At 48.6% G+C, this 18,890-nt stretch overlaps 1 protein-coding gene across 3 annotated transcripts in view; it reads left to right on the forward strand.

Moving 5' to 3' along the window:
- Positions 1-18,890, forward strand: part of DNAJC6 (DnaJ heat shock protein family (Hsp40) member C6) — a 61,683-nt gene that overhangs the window by 15,407 nt on the left and 27,386 nt on the right. For all 3 annotated transcript variants that reach the window (XM_064147429.1, XM_064147428.1, XM_064147427.1), the window contains 3 exons: positions 16,996-17,146; positions 17,685-17,734; positions 17,841-17,989. In XM_064147429.1, coding sequence (XP_064003499.1) covers positions 16,996-17,146; positions 17,685-17,734; positions 17,841-17,989 — 350 coding nt within the window. The remainder of the gene's footprint in view (positions 1-16,995; positions 17,147-17,684; positions 17,735-17,840; positions 17,990-18,890) is intronic.

Raw genomic sequence — 18,890 nt, forward strand, 5'->3', positions numbered from 1 at the left:
AACCTGTTCCAGTGCTTGATCACTCTTGCAGGAAAGGAATTGTTCCTAATCTCCAACCTAAACCTCTGCTTGTACAATAACTAGTGCTTTCCCCCTTGTTCTATCACCTGATACTAGATTTTAGAGGCCTTTACCAAACTTAAGGATTCTATGGTCTTTTAATCAGGGAGCAGAGGCCCAGATGGTCTTTATGACTGCTAATGGGAGAGAGCTCTTCACCTCCAAAATCACAGCTTCAGATGTGCCAGTAAGTGCGAGTACTCGGCTGAGGGCATGTAAGTTGTCTTTGCAAACAAGCTGGCCCTGGGTCTGGTTTGTTGGATGTGCCCATTGCAGTGAGGATCTACAATTTTGTAGAGCAGTTCTAAAAAATCCAATTTGTCCAGGGAGATACCTGCCTCAGTGCAGGGACACCAAACTTCATGTCTGTTTGTTGCAACAGGGGCATCTTGCAGCAGTACCTGTGGTGGTGGTCCATGAAAGACAGGGGTCGACCCAAGGCAGCAAGTGCTTAGAGTATCTTTGTTTTAATGAGGAGGAACTCCCCACTAATGACCTCTGTGTGGGCTTGGGTGAGTGAGAAACCCCCCTAGTGACCTCTGCCTGAGCTGTGGTGGGGGAAAAAGCCCTTAATGACCTACTGGGCTTGGATGGGGAGAGGCTTGCATTGATTTCTTTTCATGCTTTCACTGATATAAGAAGGGTCTTGTTTTCTTCTTCCCCATTGCCACCCAAATTTGCTTTCAGGAGTTCTTTTCAGGGTTGGCTTTGGTTTTGAGCTTGTTTTACTTCAGAAATGTATTTGTATGTGCTGCTGAGCCATCTCTTGTAGGCTGGCTTGTAACCACTGTGCGTGTCAGCACAGCAGGCTGCTGCGTTACGGTTATTTGGCTTCTTACATCAGCAGCAGCCCAGACGGTTGGGTGTTGTGGTCATTAAAGCAATTATCTTGAATGAGTTTCCTCCAGCTGTAAGACCTGAAGGTGTTCATGCTAGGGAAGGTGGCATTTGACTCTATCCAGGTGTGGGAGCATGCTGCAGCTTGGGGCAAGTCAGAGCTTTTGCCTAGCATCGGCTTGCTGTGTGGTTTGAGTGTTGCTGTTGCAGTTGTTCTGTTTCCTCAAGCCCTCTGCTCCCTGCCAAGTGTGTGGGGGAAGTCCTCGTGGATACCTTCATGGATAAGATTTGTGTAATCTTCAGCCATTCCAAAGCTTCAACCCTCAAGCCATCCCAGAGCACTAACTGAATTGGTGCCCTCTATTGTTTGCCCTCTGTAATTGTTAGGATGTTCTCCCCCTAAACACTTGGGTTTGCTCCAGGGATGTCTTTGGGGTTTGGAAGCTAATGGTAGGAGATACCTACTCAGCAGCTTGCTTCCTCCAGCTCACTTTGGTAATGTCACCACCTAGATTTCCCAAGCTCTACAAATGACACACCTGACACTTAAAGAGCAACAAGCCTCAAGCCTCATTGTGGCCCTTGAGTTTATAGGGCTTTTTAAAATAATGTATCTGTTTAGGGAGGGCTTTGGGGTGGATCTTTCTGAGCCTTCAGGTGAAGTTACAAAAAGCTGTACTGACTGTAGTGCTTTGTTCCAAATCTGGACTCCGTACCTGGGTCTGCCTTGTGCATAGAACCACAGAATGGTTTGGTCGAAAGGGACATGAAGTATCATTTAGCCCCAGCCCCCCCCTGCCATTGGCAGGGACACTTTCCACTAGAGCAAGTTGCTCAAGGCCTCATCCAACCTGGCTTTCAATGCCTCCAGGTAGGAGATATCCACAGCCTCCCTAGGAAACCCATTCCAGTGTCTCACTACCCTCACTGTAAGGAATTTCCACCGTGGCCATTAAACTACCATGTCCACAGGTTTCTTGAACACCTCCAGGGATAGTGACTCCATTACCTCCCTGGGCAGCCTGTTCCAATGCCTGACCACTGCTTCAGGAAAGAAATTGTCCCTAATGTCCAACTGAAACCTCCCCTGGCACAATTTCAGGCCATTTCCTCTTGTTCTATCACGTGATACTAGGGAGATAAGGCCAACCTCCACCTCACTCCAACCTTTCTCTGGGTGCAGGTGCATGCACCTCTGCATGCACCTTCCATGAGGTGAAATCACAGGATGTCATGGGTTGAAAGAGACTTCCAGAGAGCGAGCCCAACCTTGCTACTGAAGCAGGATCACTTAGGGCAGGCCACTCATGAATGCATCCGGGCACATTTTGAGAGTCTCCAGAGAAGCAGACTTCACCACCTCTGCAGATCAAACCTTCCTCATCTCTCCCCATGTGATAGGTTTCATCTGCACCAGGCAGTGCACCTTTAGCATAGAAAAATGGCCTTTTGCTCTCTGGAGGATGTGGGTGTAGATGAAAGCTAAGAAATGATGTGAGTTAGGCAAGGATTTGTGCTGAAGGCAAAGTGCTGGTAATTCTGGGCTAAATTACCATTGTTTTAGCTAATGTGGCTCTTCTGCAAGGACACTAAACTCGTATGAGCTGAGAAAGTGGAACCCTGTTGGGTTTTTCTATTAATTTCTTTAGGACTAATTCAGAGTATTAGATCTTAAAGTATCATCCCTGAACGTGGGCTTTCAATCTTCTAAACAGCTTCTTGCAGTGGAAATAATCAGCAGTGGCTTCTGAGGACTTATGATTATTGGCTTAATATTTTTGGTGGCTCATATTACTTAGTGTCAGAAGAGAAAAGAAAAATGAGCCAGGAACCAAGAGCACTGTGTAGGGGGCAGGGGGTTGCTCTTGGAAGGCAGGATCCAATCATGGCTGGAAAGGGAGCTGGTGAAGAGCTTTCCAAGAGCTGTTTGGCCCTACCATGCCTCTGGGATGGAGAGGTCTGGCCAGGCTGTATCCAGTGTCTGAGCCTGGGAAATGAAGTATGTCCAAGTCTCTTGGACTGGAAAGTGCTTCTTGGTTCTAATGGTCAAAAATTCTTTTGCCAGCACTGGCCCATGCCATGCAGAAGAGGACTAAGGTGAGCTGTATAACTGATATAGTGACAAATCAAGTGACTCAAAGTATAGCTTGCAGTACCTGTGTGCTCACAGGCAGCATGAATGAAAACTCCTGCCCATGCTGTTGGGTGCCTCCTTGATAGGCTTGGGTTTAGCTCAATGGAGCCAAGAGTGGAAACTTTATTTCTGGTACCTGATGATGTATGTGTGGTGACTTCATCTTTGCTTTCAACTTTGCCAAACCTAAACCATTCAGGATGAGCTATTGGTCAATATGTGGTTTAAACCTCAGATTTACATCCTGCAGTGTGGTCTGTCCATAAGAGGTTATGCTTCAGGTGGACATTAAAGCTCTGTGCAACTTCAGCACATGCCCTGAACTGCAGAATGTCCAGCTGCTGGTCTAATGCTTTAGGGTCATGGAGTCACAGGATTGTTTTGGTTGGAAAAAGACCTCTAAAATTGAGTCCAGCTGTCCACCTAACACCACCATGGCCATTAAACCATGTCCCCAAGTGTCACGTCCACAGGTTTCCTGAATACCCCCAGGGATGGTGACTTCATGTCCCTGGGCAGCCTGTTCCAATGCCTGACCACTCCTGCAGGAAAAAAAATGTTCCTGATGTCCAACCTAAACCTCCCTTTGGTGCAATTTCAGGCCATCTGAAATCTCCTGAAACATTTCTTAGATGCCATATAGTAGCATGATCACAGTGCATGACTCTAATGGCCCAAGCATGTTAGTGCTGATGGACTTTTCCTCCAGAACAGGTACTGGCCTTGGTTTGGAAGTTTGAGGATGGAGGGTGGGGAGATGAAGCTGTCAAGACATGAAACACGGGGAGTTCAAAACCCACATCCCAAGAACAGCATCTATGTAGTCTCCTTTTGTCTCTTCAAGTATCTGGAGGTGCTCACAAGATGAGAAACAGAAGGGAAGGAGCAATTTATTTTGGTTCTTGCTGTGGTGTTCGATAATGCTTTGTGTGCAGCTGGCTGAGTACTGAAAGAAGAGGAGGTTCTAGGAAATAAGATGTAAAAGTGGCAGCAGGAATAGATGTTATGAAAGGAAATAAAGGAAATAAACCCCCTTCTCTGTGCTCTTCTGTGATGTTTATAAACTAGTTAATCCACAAAACAGCTTTTAAACACTCAAGGACTAGACTTGCTTGTGCTACCTGCTGCTTCGGGCAGGGCAATCAGAAAAGAAGAGCCTTTTGGACACATTGCAAGTGCAGAAGCTGAGATTTCTTCAACTCCTGCAGACTTGCAAACAATCTCTTGTCCTCTGGCAATTCCTTTCCACTGAGTCAGAAGAGAGACATCTCCATGTCACTGGCATGGGGACAAAGACCATGGCTGACAATGTTGTCTTGTATTCTCTTCGAGCTGCGTTTTCAAGCGGGGAGGTTCTGTTTAATCACCCTTTTGTTTGGCTGGTGTTTTTTGGACACTTGAATGATTTGGTGTTGGCAGCAGTGCTTTGCTTTTTTCTTTTTTTCTCCTCTGTTGTTTTGACAGGGAGGAGAAGCAGAGAGAATGTCAATCAACTTTAAAGACTAATTTCATGGTTTGTGCTGGTAGTTTGGTATTCCAGCCTCACATTTGTTTTGCTCACTGTAGTATGAGCTTCATAAAGGGAGACAGATAACAAATGAAACAAATTTGGTACCGTACTGGGGGGTGCTGGCTTTTATCCTGCCTCAGCATCACTGGAAAAAAAGTGCAAACCCCTCTTGGTGGGAATCTTTTGTGTTATCATAGAATTGAAGAACAGTAGGACTCGAGAAGGGACCTCTGGGTGTCATCTAGTCCAACTGACCTGCTAAAGCAGAGGCACCCGCAGCAGGCTGCCCAGGATCACAGGGGCCAGGTGGGGTTTTAATGTTTCCCGAGAAGCAGACTTCACAACCTCTCTGGGCAGCCTGCTCCATGGCTCCAGCACCCTCATACCAAAGAATTTTCTTCTTCTCCTGTTCAGATGGAACCTTCTGGGTTCCAGTTTGTGCCTGTTGACCCTTGTCCTGTTACTGTGCAAGCACTGAAAAGGATCTGTCTACTCCCAGGTTCTTCTCAATGGAGCTGCTTCCCAGCAGGTCACCTGTACTGGTACAGGAGGTTATTCCTTCCCAGGAGCAGGACCCTGCACTTGCCCTGGTTGAGCTTTGTGAGGTTAAGGGCTCACTATCACTTGGTTGCTGGTGCAGGCAGCATTCTTCAGTTCCTATTTCTCAAGCAGAAGCTGAAATATCTTAATTCTTCCCATTCCATGAAGTTTACATTCAGGCAGTCTCAAATGACCCTTCAGCTGAAGAGTCTTTGGCTCGTACAATATTAGCTGTAGTGATTTATTGTAGGAAAGCACAAAGTGAAGGTCTTGAGTTCCTCTACCCTACAGTGTGCCACATGCTGCCAGTGGCTCTGAGTGTTTCCTAAGGGAGAGCAGGGACCCTGTCTCAGCCCATACAGGAAATCAAAGCACAGACAGGGACTTCTTGGGGTGGGGAGAGATGTGGCTTTTCCTGTGGTTGGAGCAGTCCTTAAGGAGGGAGGCAGTGCTGTCTGCACACACGTTGTCCAACAGCAGTAGGAACCCACCAAAATCTTCCTGTGCCAGTGATTCTTTCACATGTGAACCCAAATCTGCTGCTTTTCAAAGCATCTTCTTTAGGAGCTGCTCAATTTCTCCTCTCTCTTCTCCTTCCCCATGTCTGTGCCATATGAGCCCCTTGTAAGCTGGTAACAGTGTTATTTTTCTCAGCCTGAAAAGGATGTTCATAGGTTATGGGGATGAGAAGGGCAGAACAACACGAGGTGATCTGTCTGCCAAGAAGGTAGGAATGCACCTTTGGGTCTTTGGGCCTTGGTTGTTGAGGCCCTATGCCAGGAGATAATCAAAGTCAAACTTAATGGGGCCCTGAGCAACCAGACATGTTTCTGCTGACTGCACTGGGGTTGGACAGAATGACCTCTGAGGATCCAACCAAATGTGTTTTGTGATCCTATCTACTCCAGGCAAAAGGGCTGGCTAGGTGCAGTGCCAGCAAACTGCTGCAAAGTTGCATGTCTTAATGCTTGGGATGTCTGCACCACAAGATGCAGTCAGTGCTGAGCCCTTCATGCACTGAATCAGACCTTTACGTTGGAAGGGGCAGGTGTTGGGTGGTGAGTGGTGGCTCTGGCAGCTGTTTGTGCTGCCTGTCCTCCTGAAAGATGGAGCCTCCTGTGCTTACCTCCTGCTGCCCCACCTCACCTAGTGTTGTTTCTGCAGACACACTTTGTGTTACTGCCTCGGTGTCTTGCTGCCTGCTTGGGAGGAATAACCTCCTGCCCCAGTACAGGTCAGGGACAGACCTGCTGGAATGCAGCTCTCTGAAGAAGGACCTGGCAGTTCTGGTGGACAAGAAACTCAGCATGAGCCAGCAGTATGCCCTTGTGCCCAGGAATCCCAATGGTCTCCTGGGGTGGTTGAAGAAGAGTGTGGCCAGCAGGTTGAGGGAGGTTCTCCTCTCTCTCTACTCTGCTGTAGTGAGATCAAATATGGAGTATTTTGTCCAGCTCTGGGCTCCCCAGGTCAAGAGGGACAGAACTACTGGAATATTTCTAGTACTGGAGAGGGTCCAATGGAGGCTCTAGAGATGCTGAGGGGCCTCAGGTGTCTCTATGAGGAGGAAAGGCTGAGAGCCCTGGGGCTGCTGAGACTGCAGAAGAGCAGCTTGAGAGGGGATCTGCTCAATGAAGAGAAGTGGGGAAGAGGATGGGGCCAGATTATTGTCAGTGGTGCCCAGTGACCTGAGGAGCCCTTATCTTGCATTGGACTCCTTGGCTTCTAGTGCTTCTCCTGCTTCTCTGTGCCTTTAGAGCCCAAATGACTTCACAGTCTCATCTTTAGACTTTGTGACCTTCCCTTAGACTTCCCCTTTGGCCAACTGAAGCCTTCCCCACAGGATCTAACCGCTTTTCTTGAACTGCACTTGCTAAAGGAGCTTTCTGCTGTATGTTTTGAAGCATCAGGACAAGTGAAACCTGGGTTTGGGGGTCTCGGGCATGGTGGTGTCAAACAGCAGGAGCTTGTTCTGCTGCTACTGTCCTACACTTCCACCCTGCATGTGCCTTGCTGTTTATTGTTGCACTTTAAGTTATCTGTGCTCAGCCTTGTAAGGAGCCAACCTTTACGAGGAATCTGGGACACTGGTGGAGGAGGGGGCAGGCCAGACTGGTAGCAAAAAAAACCCAAACCAAAACAACAAAAAAAAAATCAGTCTTCAGGGTCTGAGAGCGTCTGAGGAACTTCCCAAGCCATTGCTGCAGGTGATAATCACTCTCCTTTCCTGCAAACACTCTTATTGCTGTTTTAGCTGCCTCTCTTGCTGCTGTTTTTTCCCCAGTCCCTCTGGAAGTCACCACAATGGGATGTTGATGTAGTAGTTATGAGGCTCAGGCTACGTGTGACCGAAGAGAGGATGTGAGTGCCTGTACTACCTGAGGGGTTCTAGAGGCTTTGCTTAAATGTGATGAAGCTCTGGAGAGCTGTGTGCTGGAAGGGAAGGTCAAGGAGGATTTGGGCTTCAGTGTGCTGAGACTGCTAGGGGAGACTCAGACTGGATGTTAGGAGGAAATTCTATCCAGTGAGGGTGGTGAGACACTGGAACAGGCTGCCCAGGGAGGTTGTGGATGCCACCTCCTTAGAGGTGTCCAAGCCCAGGTTTGATGAGGCCTTGAGCAGCCTGGTCTAGTGGAAAGTCCCTCTGCCCATGGCAGAGGGTCGGAATTCCTTCCAGCCCAAACCATTCTATGATTGCATGACCTAAATGCTATTGACTGTCACTGGATGCAAGGGGCCACCTGCCCAGAGATTCTCATTCAGAAGTAGCTGCTACCCTCCCCCTTCAAATGGGAGTTTAATTTCTTCCAGTAATGTCTGCAAATTGATTTGCTGTCCCATGAAAGATGCAATATTGAGCATGGAAGATAGACTCAGTGTGGGGAATGGCAGAAGTTGGGAATGCTGAATTTAGCTAGGGATGTGGGGACAGACAGGGGCTTGCTTTGACAGGGTAAGGGGTGATGGTTTCAACTGAAAAAGGGAGATTCAGACTGGAGAAAAGGGAGAAATGTTTGGCACTAAGAGTGGTCAGACCTGGCCCAGGTTGCTCAGAGAGGTGGTAGCTGTCCCATCCCTGGAACCACTGCAGGTCAGGTGGCTTGGGGCTCTGAGCAATCTGATGTAGTTGCAGCTGTTCTTGCTGACTGCAGGGGGGTTGGACTAGATGGCCCTTAGTCACCCCTTCCAACTGGAAGCAGTCTGTGGCTCTGATTCTCCTCTCTGCCTGGGTCACTTTGGCTGTATTTTCCACACACAGGAGGGGAGGTTTTGTTGCTGTCTACAACTTCCTGGAAGGAGAGTGGAGTGAAGCACTGGTCAGGCTACGCCTCTAATACTGGACTCAATTCTGGGCCCTCATCCCAAGAAGGACATTGAGGGGATGAAAAAGGTCCAGAGAAAGGCAACAAATCTGGTGAAGAGTCTGGAGAATAAAGTCCTATAAAGAGCAGCTAAGGGAACTGGGATTGTTCAGCCTGGAGAAGAGAAGGCTGAAGGGAGACCACCTGACTCCCTACAGCCCCCTGGAAGGAGGCTGGCGTGAGGTGGGGGTTGGTCTCTTCTGCCTAGTCCTGGGTGATAGAACGAGAGGAAATTGCCTGAAACTGTTCGAGGGCAGGTTTAGGTTGGAGATTAGGAAAAACTTCTTTCCTGCAGGAGTGGTCAGGCATTGGAACAGGATGCACAGGGAGGTGGTAGTCACCAGTCACCATCCCTGGAGGTGTTCAAGAAACTTCTGGACAATGCATGGTGGTTTTAGGTTGATGGTTGGACTTGATGACCTTAGAGACCTTTCCCAACCCAAACAGTTCTGTGTTTCCATACTCCTCCTTGCTTGAGGCACCTATATGAGGATGCTCTAATCATGGTATGACAGGAGTGCCTATACCAGGCCTGCTTCTCATCCCCTACACACACAGCATGGGCTCTTGTGCACTGCTGAGGTGATGATGATAGGACCACTGTAGCCTGGCTTTCTGTGCTTTCCTGCTGGTGGGAAATGATGTCCTGCATTACCCAGGCTTTGCTGGGAGAGCTGTGTGTGGGAGGAACGTGAGCTGCGGCAGCTCTGCCGCTGGCTGCGGGGCTGGGGGGAGGCAGGAGCACAAACAGTCTTTTTTTGCTGAGTGTTCCTAAAAACAAATTGGCCTTTGTTGCTGAAGCCACAACAACAGCAACTTGGCTTCTTTCAGTTCAGCCACCTCTAAGCAGGCTCTTTCTGCCCAGACACGGGGCAGCTTCCATCACATCCTTCGCTTCCCTTTCATGCTGTGACCTAGTAATAGTCTGGAGGGGGCAAAGACAAACAAACAAAGTCCCCACCCCAGATGTACCTTGTGGGGAGGGAGGAGACTGTGAGGAGTGGCTGGAAACCTGCAGAACTGTGGAATGTGGGACATGTACACGGGAGCTAACATGGTTTTTCTCATTATAGTGTCAGGCTCTCAGGGTACTGTAGACAGAGAATGCAGAGGAGCATTTAATGCTCCCTAACTAACCTTTTTTGGGGGAGTTGAAGACTTTAATGCACTTGTAGAGAAGAACCGTGGTGGGGAACAGAGAAAAATTGTTTCCTGCCTCACTCCATCCCTAAAGAAAGCACGGGCAGAAGCTCTCTGAGCAAAAAGACCAGTTTGACATTGAAGATAGTGTTACATGTGGTCCAGGCAGGCTGAGCTAAACCTGCTTCCTTTCCTATGGCTTCATGTCCGCATTTTGCCTGCTCTCTGGGGACAAAAAGAGGTCTGTTTACTCTTGCTAAGTAGCTCATGAAATGTGGTACTTCACTGCTCGTCTTCAGTTTCTAGTCATCCTGCTTTCACCTCCCTGCTCTCCAGCTCAGTTTTGCTTCATCAGCATCATTAGTCAGACTTGACAGGGTCTTAAATGACTCTTAAACGTTGGTCCATCTCCCTCTTGGCTCTCTGGAGAGCTTGTAGAGCAGGGGGTATGAAGGGTGTGTGTATGTGCTTAGAAAAGGGCCATGATGTGCAGATCTGGCAGGGAAAGCTTCCAAATTGGCTGTTTCTTGCTTGTCTGTTCCAAGCAGGGAGCATCTCTGTCAGGTGATGGTAGTGCAGAAGCCTCTGCTATTGGCTCTTCTGTGGCCACATGGAACCTCTGACTGCAGATGATGGTGGCTGCTGCCCACATCATGCAGGGTTGCACTTGCTTCATTCGCCCATTTCTTGCCCCCAATCTAGTCTTTAAAGCTGGACTGGTTTAAGTGGTTTTGCTTTTGAGACTAAGCACAAACATTGTTTGTGGCACTGCAGCAAGAGGAGTTGAGGTGATGTGGTCCTTCACTGGGATGTAGGATAAGGGAGGGATTTCCCTCCTGGATACAGCACTGCTGCTTTCTCCGAGATGCAGGAGGTGAGTTTCCTAGTTTGGATAATAGATACACTTGGGTGGTTTTGCTCTCCTGAGAGAAGACAGATGGCAGGGAGTCTCTTTTGACAGTGTCATAGGATCGTTTAGGTTGGAAGAGACATTTAAGATCGCTGAGTCCAACTGATAACCCAGCACTGCCAGGTCACCACTAAATCATGTCCCTCAACAACACATCTACACAGCTCTGAAACCCCTCCAGGGATGGGGACTCCATCATTGCCTTGGGCAGCCTGTGCCAGATCTTGACAACCATCAAGGGGAAGAAATTGTTCCTCGTGTCCAACCTAAACCTCCCCTGGTGTAATGTAATGGCATTTCCTCTCATCCTATTGCTTGTCCCTTGGGAGAAGAGACTAACCTCCACCCGGCCCCAACCTCCTTCCAAGCAATTGTAGAGAGCCAGAAGGTCTTCCCTCAGCCTCATTTTCTCCAGGCTGAAAAAGCCCAGTTCCCTCAGCTGCTTCTCACAACTTCTGCTCTAGACCCTCTACAGCTTAGCTGACTTCTTTGGAGGCATACCATCAAGTATTAGTCTCTCCTTAAGCTCCAGAAAACTTGAACCGTCCTTCTAGAGCACTTTGTGTTGCTCTGGTGTAACTCTTGTGCCTTTGGTGAGTAGGTCATGGTGGGACAGAAGACAGATGAACCATGCTCAGCTCTTCTTACACAGGAGTGCATCCTTAGCTTCCCTTCTCCTCTGAAGCTGTGCACCTGTGGTGGGACATGTTTTATAGGAACACAGCATTTGCTGTGCTGCCTTGGCAGTCTCTGAGCCCTGAGAGGAGAAGTTCTCCCCCTGTACTGAATACCCTTCTGGTACTCTGTCAAATCAGCAAGGAGTGAGCTGAAGTGCTTTAAGAGCTGTATGGTCTCCATGTCTTGTGCTGTGCAGCATAAGGCTGATGCTATCAGCAGAGGCTCCCTCACTTGTAATCTGCCCAGAGAGATCCCACCCATTGGCTGATGATGAGAGAAATGTGATGAGAACACTGCTCTGGGACATGTTTTAGCCTTGCAAGGAGACGCAGCAAGTTCTCACTGCATTTGGTGGCTGCTGCAGCTGTATTCTGAAGGCAGAGTAAGCTCTTCTCAGAGCAGCCACTAACTTGGAGCAAGTGCCTTCACCTAGAACTGAGACAAACTTCACTTGTCAAGTTGTCTCTTTTCCACAGTGCTCCACTGAGCTGAAGTGCTTCAGTGGGGAGATCATCACTGCTGCTCAAGCAGAGCAGTCCTCTGCATCTCACCACGCATTGCAGGTCATGAGCAGCAGCAGAACTGCTACAGGAGAAATGCCTGCACTGTGGAATGAAATGCTGCTGTGATTCCTCCGAAAGCCACGCCACAAATACAGGTCAGAAGCGTGGCTCTGAAGCTCACTAAGCCTTTGGGGACCTAGCCAAGAACTGGGTTAATGGAGTTCCTGCCATGCAAGGAGCAGGATGCATCTCCTTTACACGGAGACTGATTCTCCATAATGACTTCCAGGCAGCAGCTCCAACCTGTGGCCACCCAGTGTTACCTGACCTGCTGCGTGACTGGGTGCCAAATCCAGAGATCTGAGCCACGCTGCTCACTTGAAACAGACTATGTCTGTGCAGACAAACCTGGGAGCTCCTGTTTCTGCTGTAGCAGAAGATGCTGTTGGAGACTGTGGGGTCTGAGTGTCCACTTTGGCACTGACTGCAGCGTAAGGCCAACAGCATCTTGGGCAACAGCAAGGGAAATATGTTTAGAAGGTTGAGGGAGGAGATTCTTCCTCTCTGCTCTGCTGAGACCCCACCTACAGTGCTGGAGCCAGCTCTGGAGTACTCAGCACAGGAGAGACATGGACCTGTTGGGCTGGAGTCAGAGCAGGCCACAGCAATGATGGGAGGGCTGGAAGCCCTCTGCTGTGAGGCCAGGCTGAGAGAGTTGGGGTTGTTCAGTCTGGAGAAGGCTCCAGGGAGACCTTGTGGTTGCCCCTTTCAGTGCTTAAAGAGGCTGATGAGAAAGCTGGGGACAGACCTTTTATCAGGGCCTGTTGTGATATCACATGGGGTGATGTTTGAACTGAAAGAGGGAGATTCAGACTGGAGAGACAGAAGAAACATTTGGCACTGAGGGTGGTGAGAACCTGTTCCAGGTTGCCCAGAACTGTGGTAGATCCTTCATCCCTGGAACCATTCCTGGTTGGGTTATCTAGGGCTCTGAGCAGCCTGCTTGAGTCCCTGCTGACTGTGGGTGGGATGACCTTTAAAGGTCCCTACCCACCCAAACCAGTCTGTACTTCCATGATAAGCAAATGTGTGTATGAGATGCAGTTCCTGGCGGGATGGAGGGGAGGGAGAGGTGTCCTGTGCCCTGGGCACTTCAGATTACTATGAAGTGTGCTTCTGCCCTCGTGCTAAGAGAGACAACTGGTTCTCTCCCCTGCATTTCCCACCCTGAGCAGGGAAATGCTATTATGCCTCTAGCTGATTATCCTGCCCAAGCCAGTGGAGATAACCTTATCTGCATGGAGAAACTTGAACCTCCTTCCTGTCATGCCCTCAGAGGGAGTAATGAAGGGCTCCATCCCTTCAGACTCAGCAAGTGCCCTTGGTCTTTCTTCTGCCACCGAATGGGTCATAGGCCTCTGCAAGCTGCCCAGTGTGCTTGAGGGGAGATCTTTAGCATGCTTATGGTCAAGAAAAGCAACCCTCTGGAGACAGTTGTCTCCAAGCAGGTTTCAGGGAAATCAGTCACCTCAGCAGACATTTCTGCAGGAGCAGTGGTGGCTAGTATCTGGTGAGGTGACTGATTTCCTCAGCAGGGATGTGGGGCTCAGCTCTCTTTGTCCTGCTGCCCCACTCCAGCAGCTGCTGTATGTGGCCCAAGCTGTCACTTGGAAAGCTATGCAGGAGCTCTGAAGGTCTCCATTTACAAGAGAGACTTCATTCAGGAATGTTTTATCCAGCAAGAAATGCAGAGGCAAGCTACTTTTTCCTTTCAAATCAGATTCTTTTTTTGCTGTTCTTGTGGGTTTCTGTGTCTGCTGGCATGTATGTGCATTGCTGCATTAACCCCTTCTGCCTCTTCACATATCTCCATGCTTTGTAGGAGGTGCTGCCTACCAGAGGAGGCTTTGAATGTATTCATTTTGCTCTTCTGTGAATAGTTTGGTGACTATCAGTCCTAGTAACAGAGTCTGTCAGCTCTGAGGATGCTGCTCTCATCCAGGGACTGAAAGGTACTCAAGCAAATACTGCACTTGGTAGGGTAACAAGTAGCAGTGAGGCCACATCTGGAGTACTGGGTCCAGTTCTGGGCTCCCCAGTTCAAGAGAGACTGAGAACTACTGCAGAGAGTCCAGTGGAGGCTCCAAAGATGCTGAGAAGCCTGGAGCAGCTCTGTGAGGAAAAAAGGCTGAGAGCCCTGGGGCTGCTGAGCCTGCAGAAGAGCAGCTTGAGAGGGGATCTGAGCAATGCTCAGCAAGAGATAAAGGACCTGTGGGGGGCAAGAGGGTGGGGCAAGGCCTTTGCAGTGGTGCCCAGAGACAGGACAAGGGCAACAGGCACAAACTGGAACCCAGGAGGTTCCATCTTAACAGGAGAATAAACTTGTTTGTTGTGAGGGTGCTGGAGCCCTGGAGCAGGCTGCCCAGGGAGGTTGTGGAGTCTCCTTCTCTGGAGAGATTCCAAACTCTCCTGGCCACTGTGCTGCTGGGTAAGCTGCTGTGGGTGCCCCTGCTTAGCAGGGGAGGTTGGACTTGAATGATCTCCAGAGGTCCCTTCCAACCCCCACCATGCTAGGACTCAGCTTCACAGTAGCTAAGCAATGCTTGCCTTGCTTTAAATACTCGTTCTGTAGCAGAGCTGGTGTCCTCCTCAGCCCTCCTTTCTGTCTCTGCTTTAGTGTAGGTAGTAAACTTGGACTTAATTGTTGCTGCTGATTTCAGAAATAGTGAAACTCATTTGTTCCTCTTTCTCTCTTTTTCATTTCTTGCAGTTAATTTCTAGTGATTTTATTCTCTCCATACCCTGAAGCCTTTCTGAAGCTCTCCTACAGCATTTCCAGCAATATTTGCCCAGTACTGTTGGTCCTCTGATCCCTTTACCTTACTTCCCCTGTTCCAAGTAACCACCTTTTTGCTTTCCTTTCCTTTAGAAGCTGACCTGTGGAACTCAAAGTACCTTTTGAATGTTACCTTCTCCTTCCACCCTGGCTCTTCTAGCATGGGTTATGAAAGCATGCTAGGAGTATGAAAGCAAAGTCTTTGAAGAGCTAGCAAACACCAATGCTATGCTTGTAAGCAAATGAGCTACTTTGAGCAGATTCTTTCCCCTTTCTTCACTCACACTTTAAATCAGTGTTTGCAAGGGGGTTTGGCAAAAGAAATATTCCTGTGCCTTGAGAAGACAGGCTGCAAGAGTTGAGGCTGTTCAGCCTGGAGAAGAGAAGCCTCTGGGGTGACACTGTAACAGCTTCCCAGTACTGGAAGGGGCCTGCAAGAAATCTGGGGAGTGAACTTTGGCAAGACAACCTTGTGATAGGATGAAGGAAGAATGAATTGCAGGTGGAAGAGGGGAGATGGAGATGAGGAAGAACTTTTTTATAGTGAGGGTGGTGAGACACTGGCACAGGTTGCCCAGGGAAATTGTGTATGCCTCCTTCCCGGAGACTTTCAAGGCCAGGCTAGATCAGGCCTTGAGCAGCCTGGTCTGGTGGAAGTTGTCCCTGCCCATGGCAGGGAGTTTGGGGTTAGACAATCTTTAATATCCCTTTCAATCCCAACCATTCTCTGATTTTGTTCTGAAGCTGGCAGAGTGCAGAAGAGAAGAGATGATGGTCTCTCATTTCATGGGTCTAGCACCTGGATCATAAGCACTCTGAGTGCATTAAGCATCCCCTGTGCATAGGGGAATAAACTGCATCACTTTACAAATGGAGTCTCCAGTTTAACACTACTTATTGATAGCTCACCCATTTAAATGGGTTTGCTAATCTCTAGAGTAAGTCAGGATGAGCTTTTTAGATGCCTGCAGGACACTTCTTCTAGTAATGATGAATATTTGAGCAACATTTCAGTGGCATGCAACTACCACTCTAGAAGCAGAGAAGTGATAGCTGTAAGGTCTCTTTGTGATGTATGTACCTGGCAATGCTACCAGCTTGGCTCAACCATGATAAATCTTCCTCATTCCTGGGTGCTGGTGTAATTAATCACTAGTGTGTCCATTTTACAAAGCAGCAGTTCCATGGCTCTGCAGCAGGACAAACTGGAGAGCAAGGCTTCTAAGGAGAGGCTGAGGGAGCTGGGATTGCTCAGCCTGAAGAGGAGGTGACGTCTATACTCTCTACAGCCACTTCTCCCATGCACCTACTGACAGGGCAAAAGGAAATGGCCTCAAGCTGCACCAGGGAAGGTTTAGGTTGGATATTAGGAAAATTTCTTTCCTGCAAGAGTGGTCAAGCATTGGAACAGGCTGCCCAGGAAGGTGCTGGAGTTGTCATCCCTGAAAGTCTTTTAAAGATGAGTAGACATGGCACTTCAGGACATGGCCTAACGGTCATGGAGGTGTTGGGTAGAAGGTCAGACTCAATCTTAGCAGTCTCTTCCAACCTTAGTGATTCTATGAGATGTTTTCAGCCATTGTGGGTGCTCTGGGAAAGCAGATGCCACCTCAGTTATGAATGTTGCTTCTTGCTTAATTTGCTGTGCTGGAGGAGCTACAACTTGTAACTAATCTGACATAATGAGGAATCGAATGTATAATTAAAGTACGCAGTTAAAAGTTTGCCCTGATCAAAATATTGGAAGAAAGCAAATTTTAAGTACTTAAGAGCTGATTTGTGGGGAAAACGAGCAGCTGAAATAGTTCTGCTACATTTGTGTCTAACAGCTCAATTCTGCAGGAAAGCAAACTCAAGTCTATGGCAATTTTATTAGAGCTCTGCTTTTCCAAGAATGATGCTGCTAACACAGCACTGCCAGAATTTAAAGGGCTGCAACAAACTGCTTCTTGCTTAAGACAGTTGAATAATTGCTCTTCTGGTGATCTTTTTGGTGCTCATCAATGTATAAAGGATAAGGAGAAAGAGGATGGGGTCAGACTTTTCTCAGTGGACAAGGGGCAATAGCCACAAACGGGAATATAGGAGGTTCCATCTGACTAGGAGAAGAACCTTCATTGCTGAGATGATGCTGGAGTCCTGGAGCAGGCTGCTCAGAGAGGTTGTGGAGTCTCCTTCTCTGGAGAGATTCCAAACCTATCTGGCCATTGTGATGCTGGGCAAGCTGCTGTGGGTGCCCCTGCTTTAGCTGGGGGGGTTGGACTGGATGATCTCTAGAGGTCCATTCCAAGCCCCACCAGGCTGGGATTCTGTTTCTGTGACTGTGCTCTCTCATCTCTGGAAAATCATGACTTTAAAGCTACTTCTGTTTTGCTTTTGACATGCAGCCATACATGCCAACATGTTTGGCCTGAATAGGGCACTGGGTTTGGCTCTGTGGATTTGTTCCAAGTAAGTGATGTTGGCTTTGGTTTTGTTGTACTTGAAGGTGCCTCATCACCAGACATGGAGTCCAGCTATGGGGGAGGCTTGCTAGATATGGTAAAAGGAGGAGCAGGGAGACTCTTCAGCAATTTGAAGGATAACCTGAAGGACACCCTGAAAGACACATCTTCAAAGGTTATGCAGTCTGTTGCCAGGTACAGTACAGCTGAAGCTGCCTAACACAGGTAAAATCACCAGCTGCGAAGGGCTGGTCCCTTTCCTCTTCAAGGAGGCTCCACTTGCTGTTGTCACTGTTCCCTAAGAAGGAGAGTGAGCTGAAGTCACTTCTGTTGCCTCTGCTGTGCTCCTGAGTCTGCCTGCCTCTGAGCAATATGGGGCTCCAATAAATTAAAAGCGAGACCTCAGAGGGTTTGAAGGATCTGCCAAGTGGCAAACTGCAACACTTCTCCTGAAAAGTGGCACTGAGAAGTAATGACAAAAGGGAAAAGGGACCTTTTTGGAGAGCTTACCTCTCATTAATTGTGTGTGGAGAAGGGAAGGCTGGGTCACTCTGCAGGAAGCTGTTTGTACCCTCTTCTTACGGCACAATGATAAAGGACAAAGAATTGGTCTGAAGAGCTTTCTTTTTTTTTCCTTCCCCCTGTCGAAAGCAAATCCCTGGGGGGAGAACACTCTTGTGATGGTTCTGATTCTGCTGTCTTCTCTAAACGTGTCTCCTGCTTTGTCTTGCAGCTACACCAAGGGCGAGCTGGATATTTCATACATTACCTCAAGAATCATCGGTAAGTGCTGCTGCTGCTGGGATACATAACGCTTGTCTCCCAGGATTCACACCTCCATGAACACTTCCTAGGACATGCTCAGCCTGCTTCCTCCTTCTGTTTGCAGTGATGTCTTTTCCAGCGGAAGGGGTTGAGCTGGGCTTCAGGAACCACATCGAAGACGTGCGGACCTTTCTGGACTCCAGGCATCCTGACCACTACACCGTCTTCAACTTGTCGCCCAAGTACTATCGCAGTGCCAAGTTCCACAACCGGGTCAGTCTCTTCTCAGGGGGTTAACAGGAGCAGCAGGCTGGAACTTCTTAGGAGTTCCTGTTCTGGTGGCAGGATGTGAGAAGGAATTTCAGGCATTTCTAAGCTTCTGTGGTCATTCCTGGGCTTTGACTGATCCGTGAGACCATGGGGATTAAAAAGCTGGAAAGTTCAGGGTGTAATTCAACATCTGATGGGGTCCTACAGGGAGGCTGGGGAGGGACTGTTTAGAAGGGCCTGTGGTGACAGGATAAGGGGCAATGGTTTGAAACTGGAGTAGGGCAGATTTAGGTTGGAGATCAGGAGGAAGTTCTTCACAATGAGAGTGGTGAAACACTGGAACAGGTTGCCCAGAGATGTGATTGAGGCTCCATCTTTGGAGGCGTTCAAGATCAGACTTGATGTGACCCTCGGCAGCCTGATTTAGTTGGTGATGTCCCTGCTGGCTACAGAGGGGTTGGACAAGATGACCTTTGAGGGTCCCTTCCAACCTGATACAATTAGTGAATCTGTGAATAATGCCTGTGTCAGCAGCCTGTGAGAGTATGTGGCATTGCATGGAGCTGAGCCCGTGCTGCTTTTGGCTCCTACACAGCTGTTAGAAGCTGCTGCAGAGAAACAAGGAATAAAGAGAAGGAACTTTGAAAGAGATTACCAATGAAAGAAATGACTAACCCTTCACTTGTGCTTTAACTGTGCAGGAGTCCTTGGCAGGCAGAGTTTGGCACTGGAAACTGGCTCTATGGGGCATTTTGACTCTTTTGCTAGTGTATCACTTTAAAACCCCTCCTCTGCTCTCTGCCCCTATTTCCTTCTCTAAAACCAGAGCAGTATAAAATCATAGGATCCAACCAGTAACTGCTAAATGACCACTAACCATGTCCCTCAGCACCACATACACACA

This window comes from Pogoniulus pusillus, chromosome 8, assembly GCF_015220805.1.
Source record: "Pogoniulus pusillus isolate bPogPus1 chromosome 8, bPogPus1.pri, whole genome shotgun sequence".
NCBI classification, from domain to species: Eukaryota; Metazoa; Chordata; class Aves; order Piciformes; family Lybiidae; genus Pogoniulus; species Pogoniulus pusillus.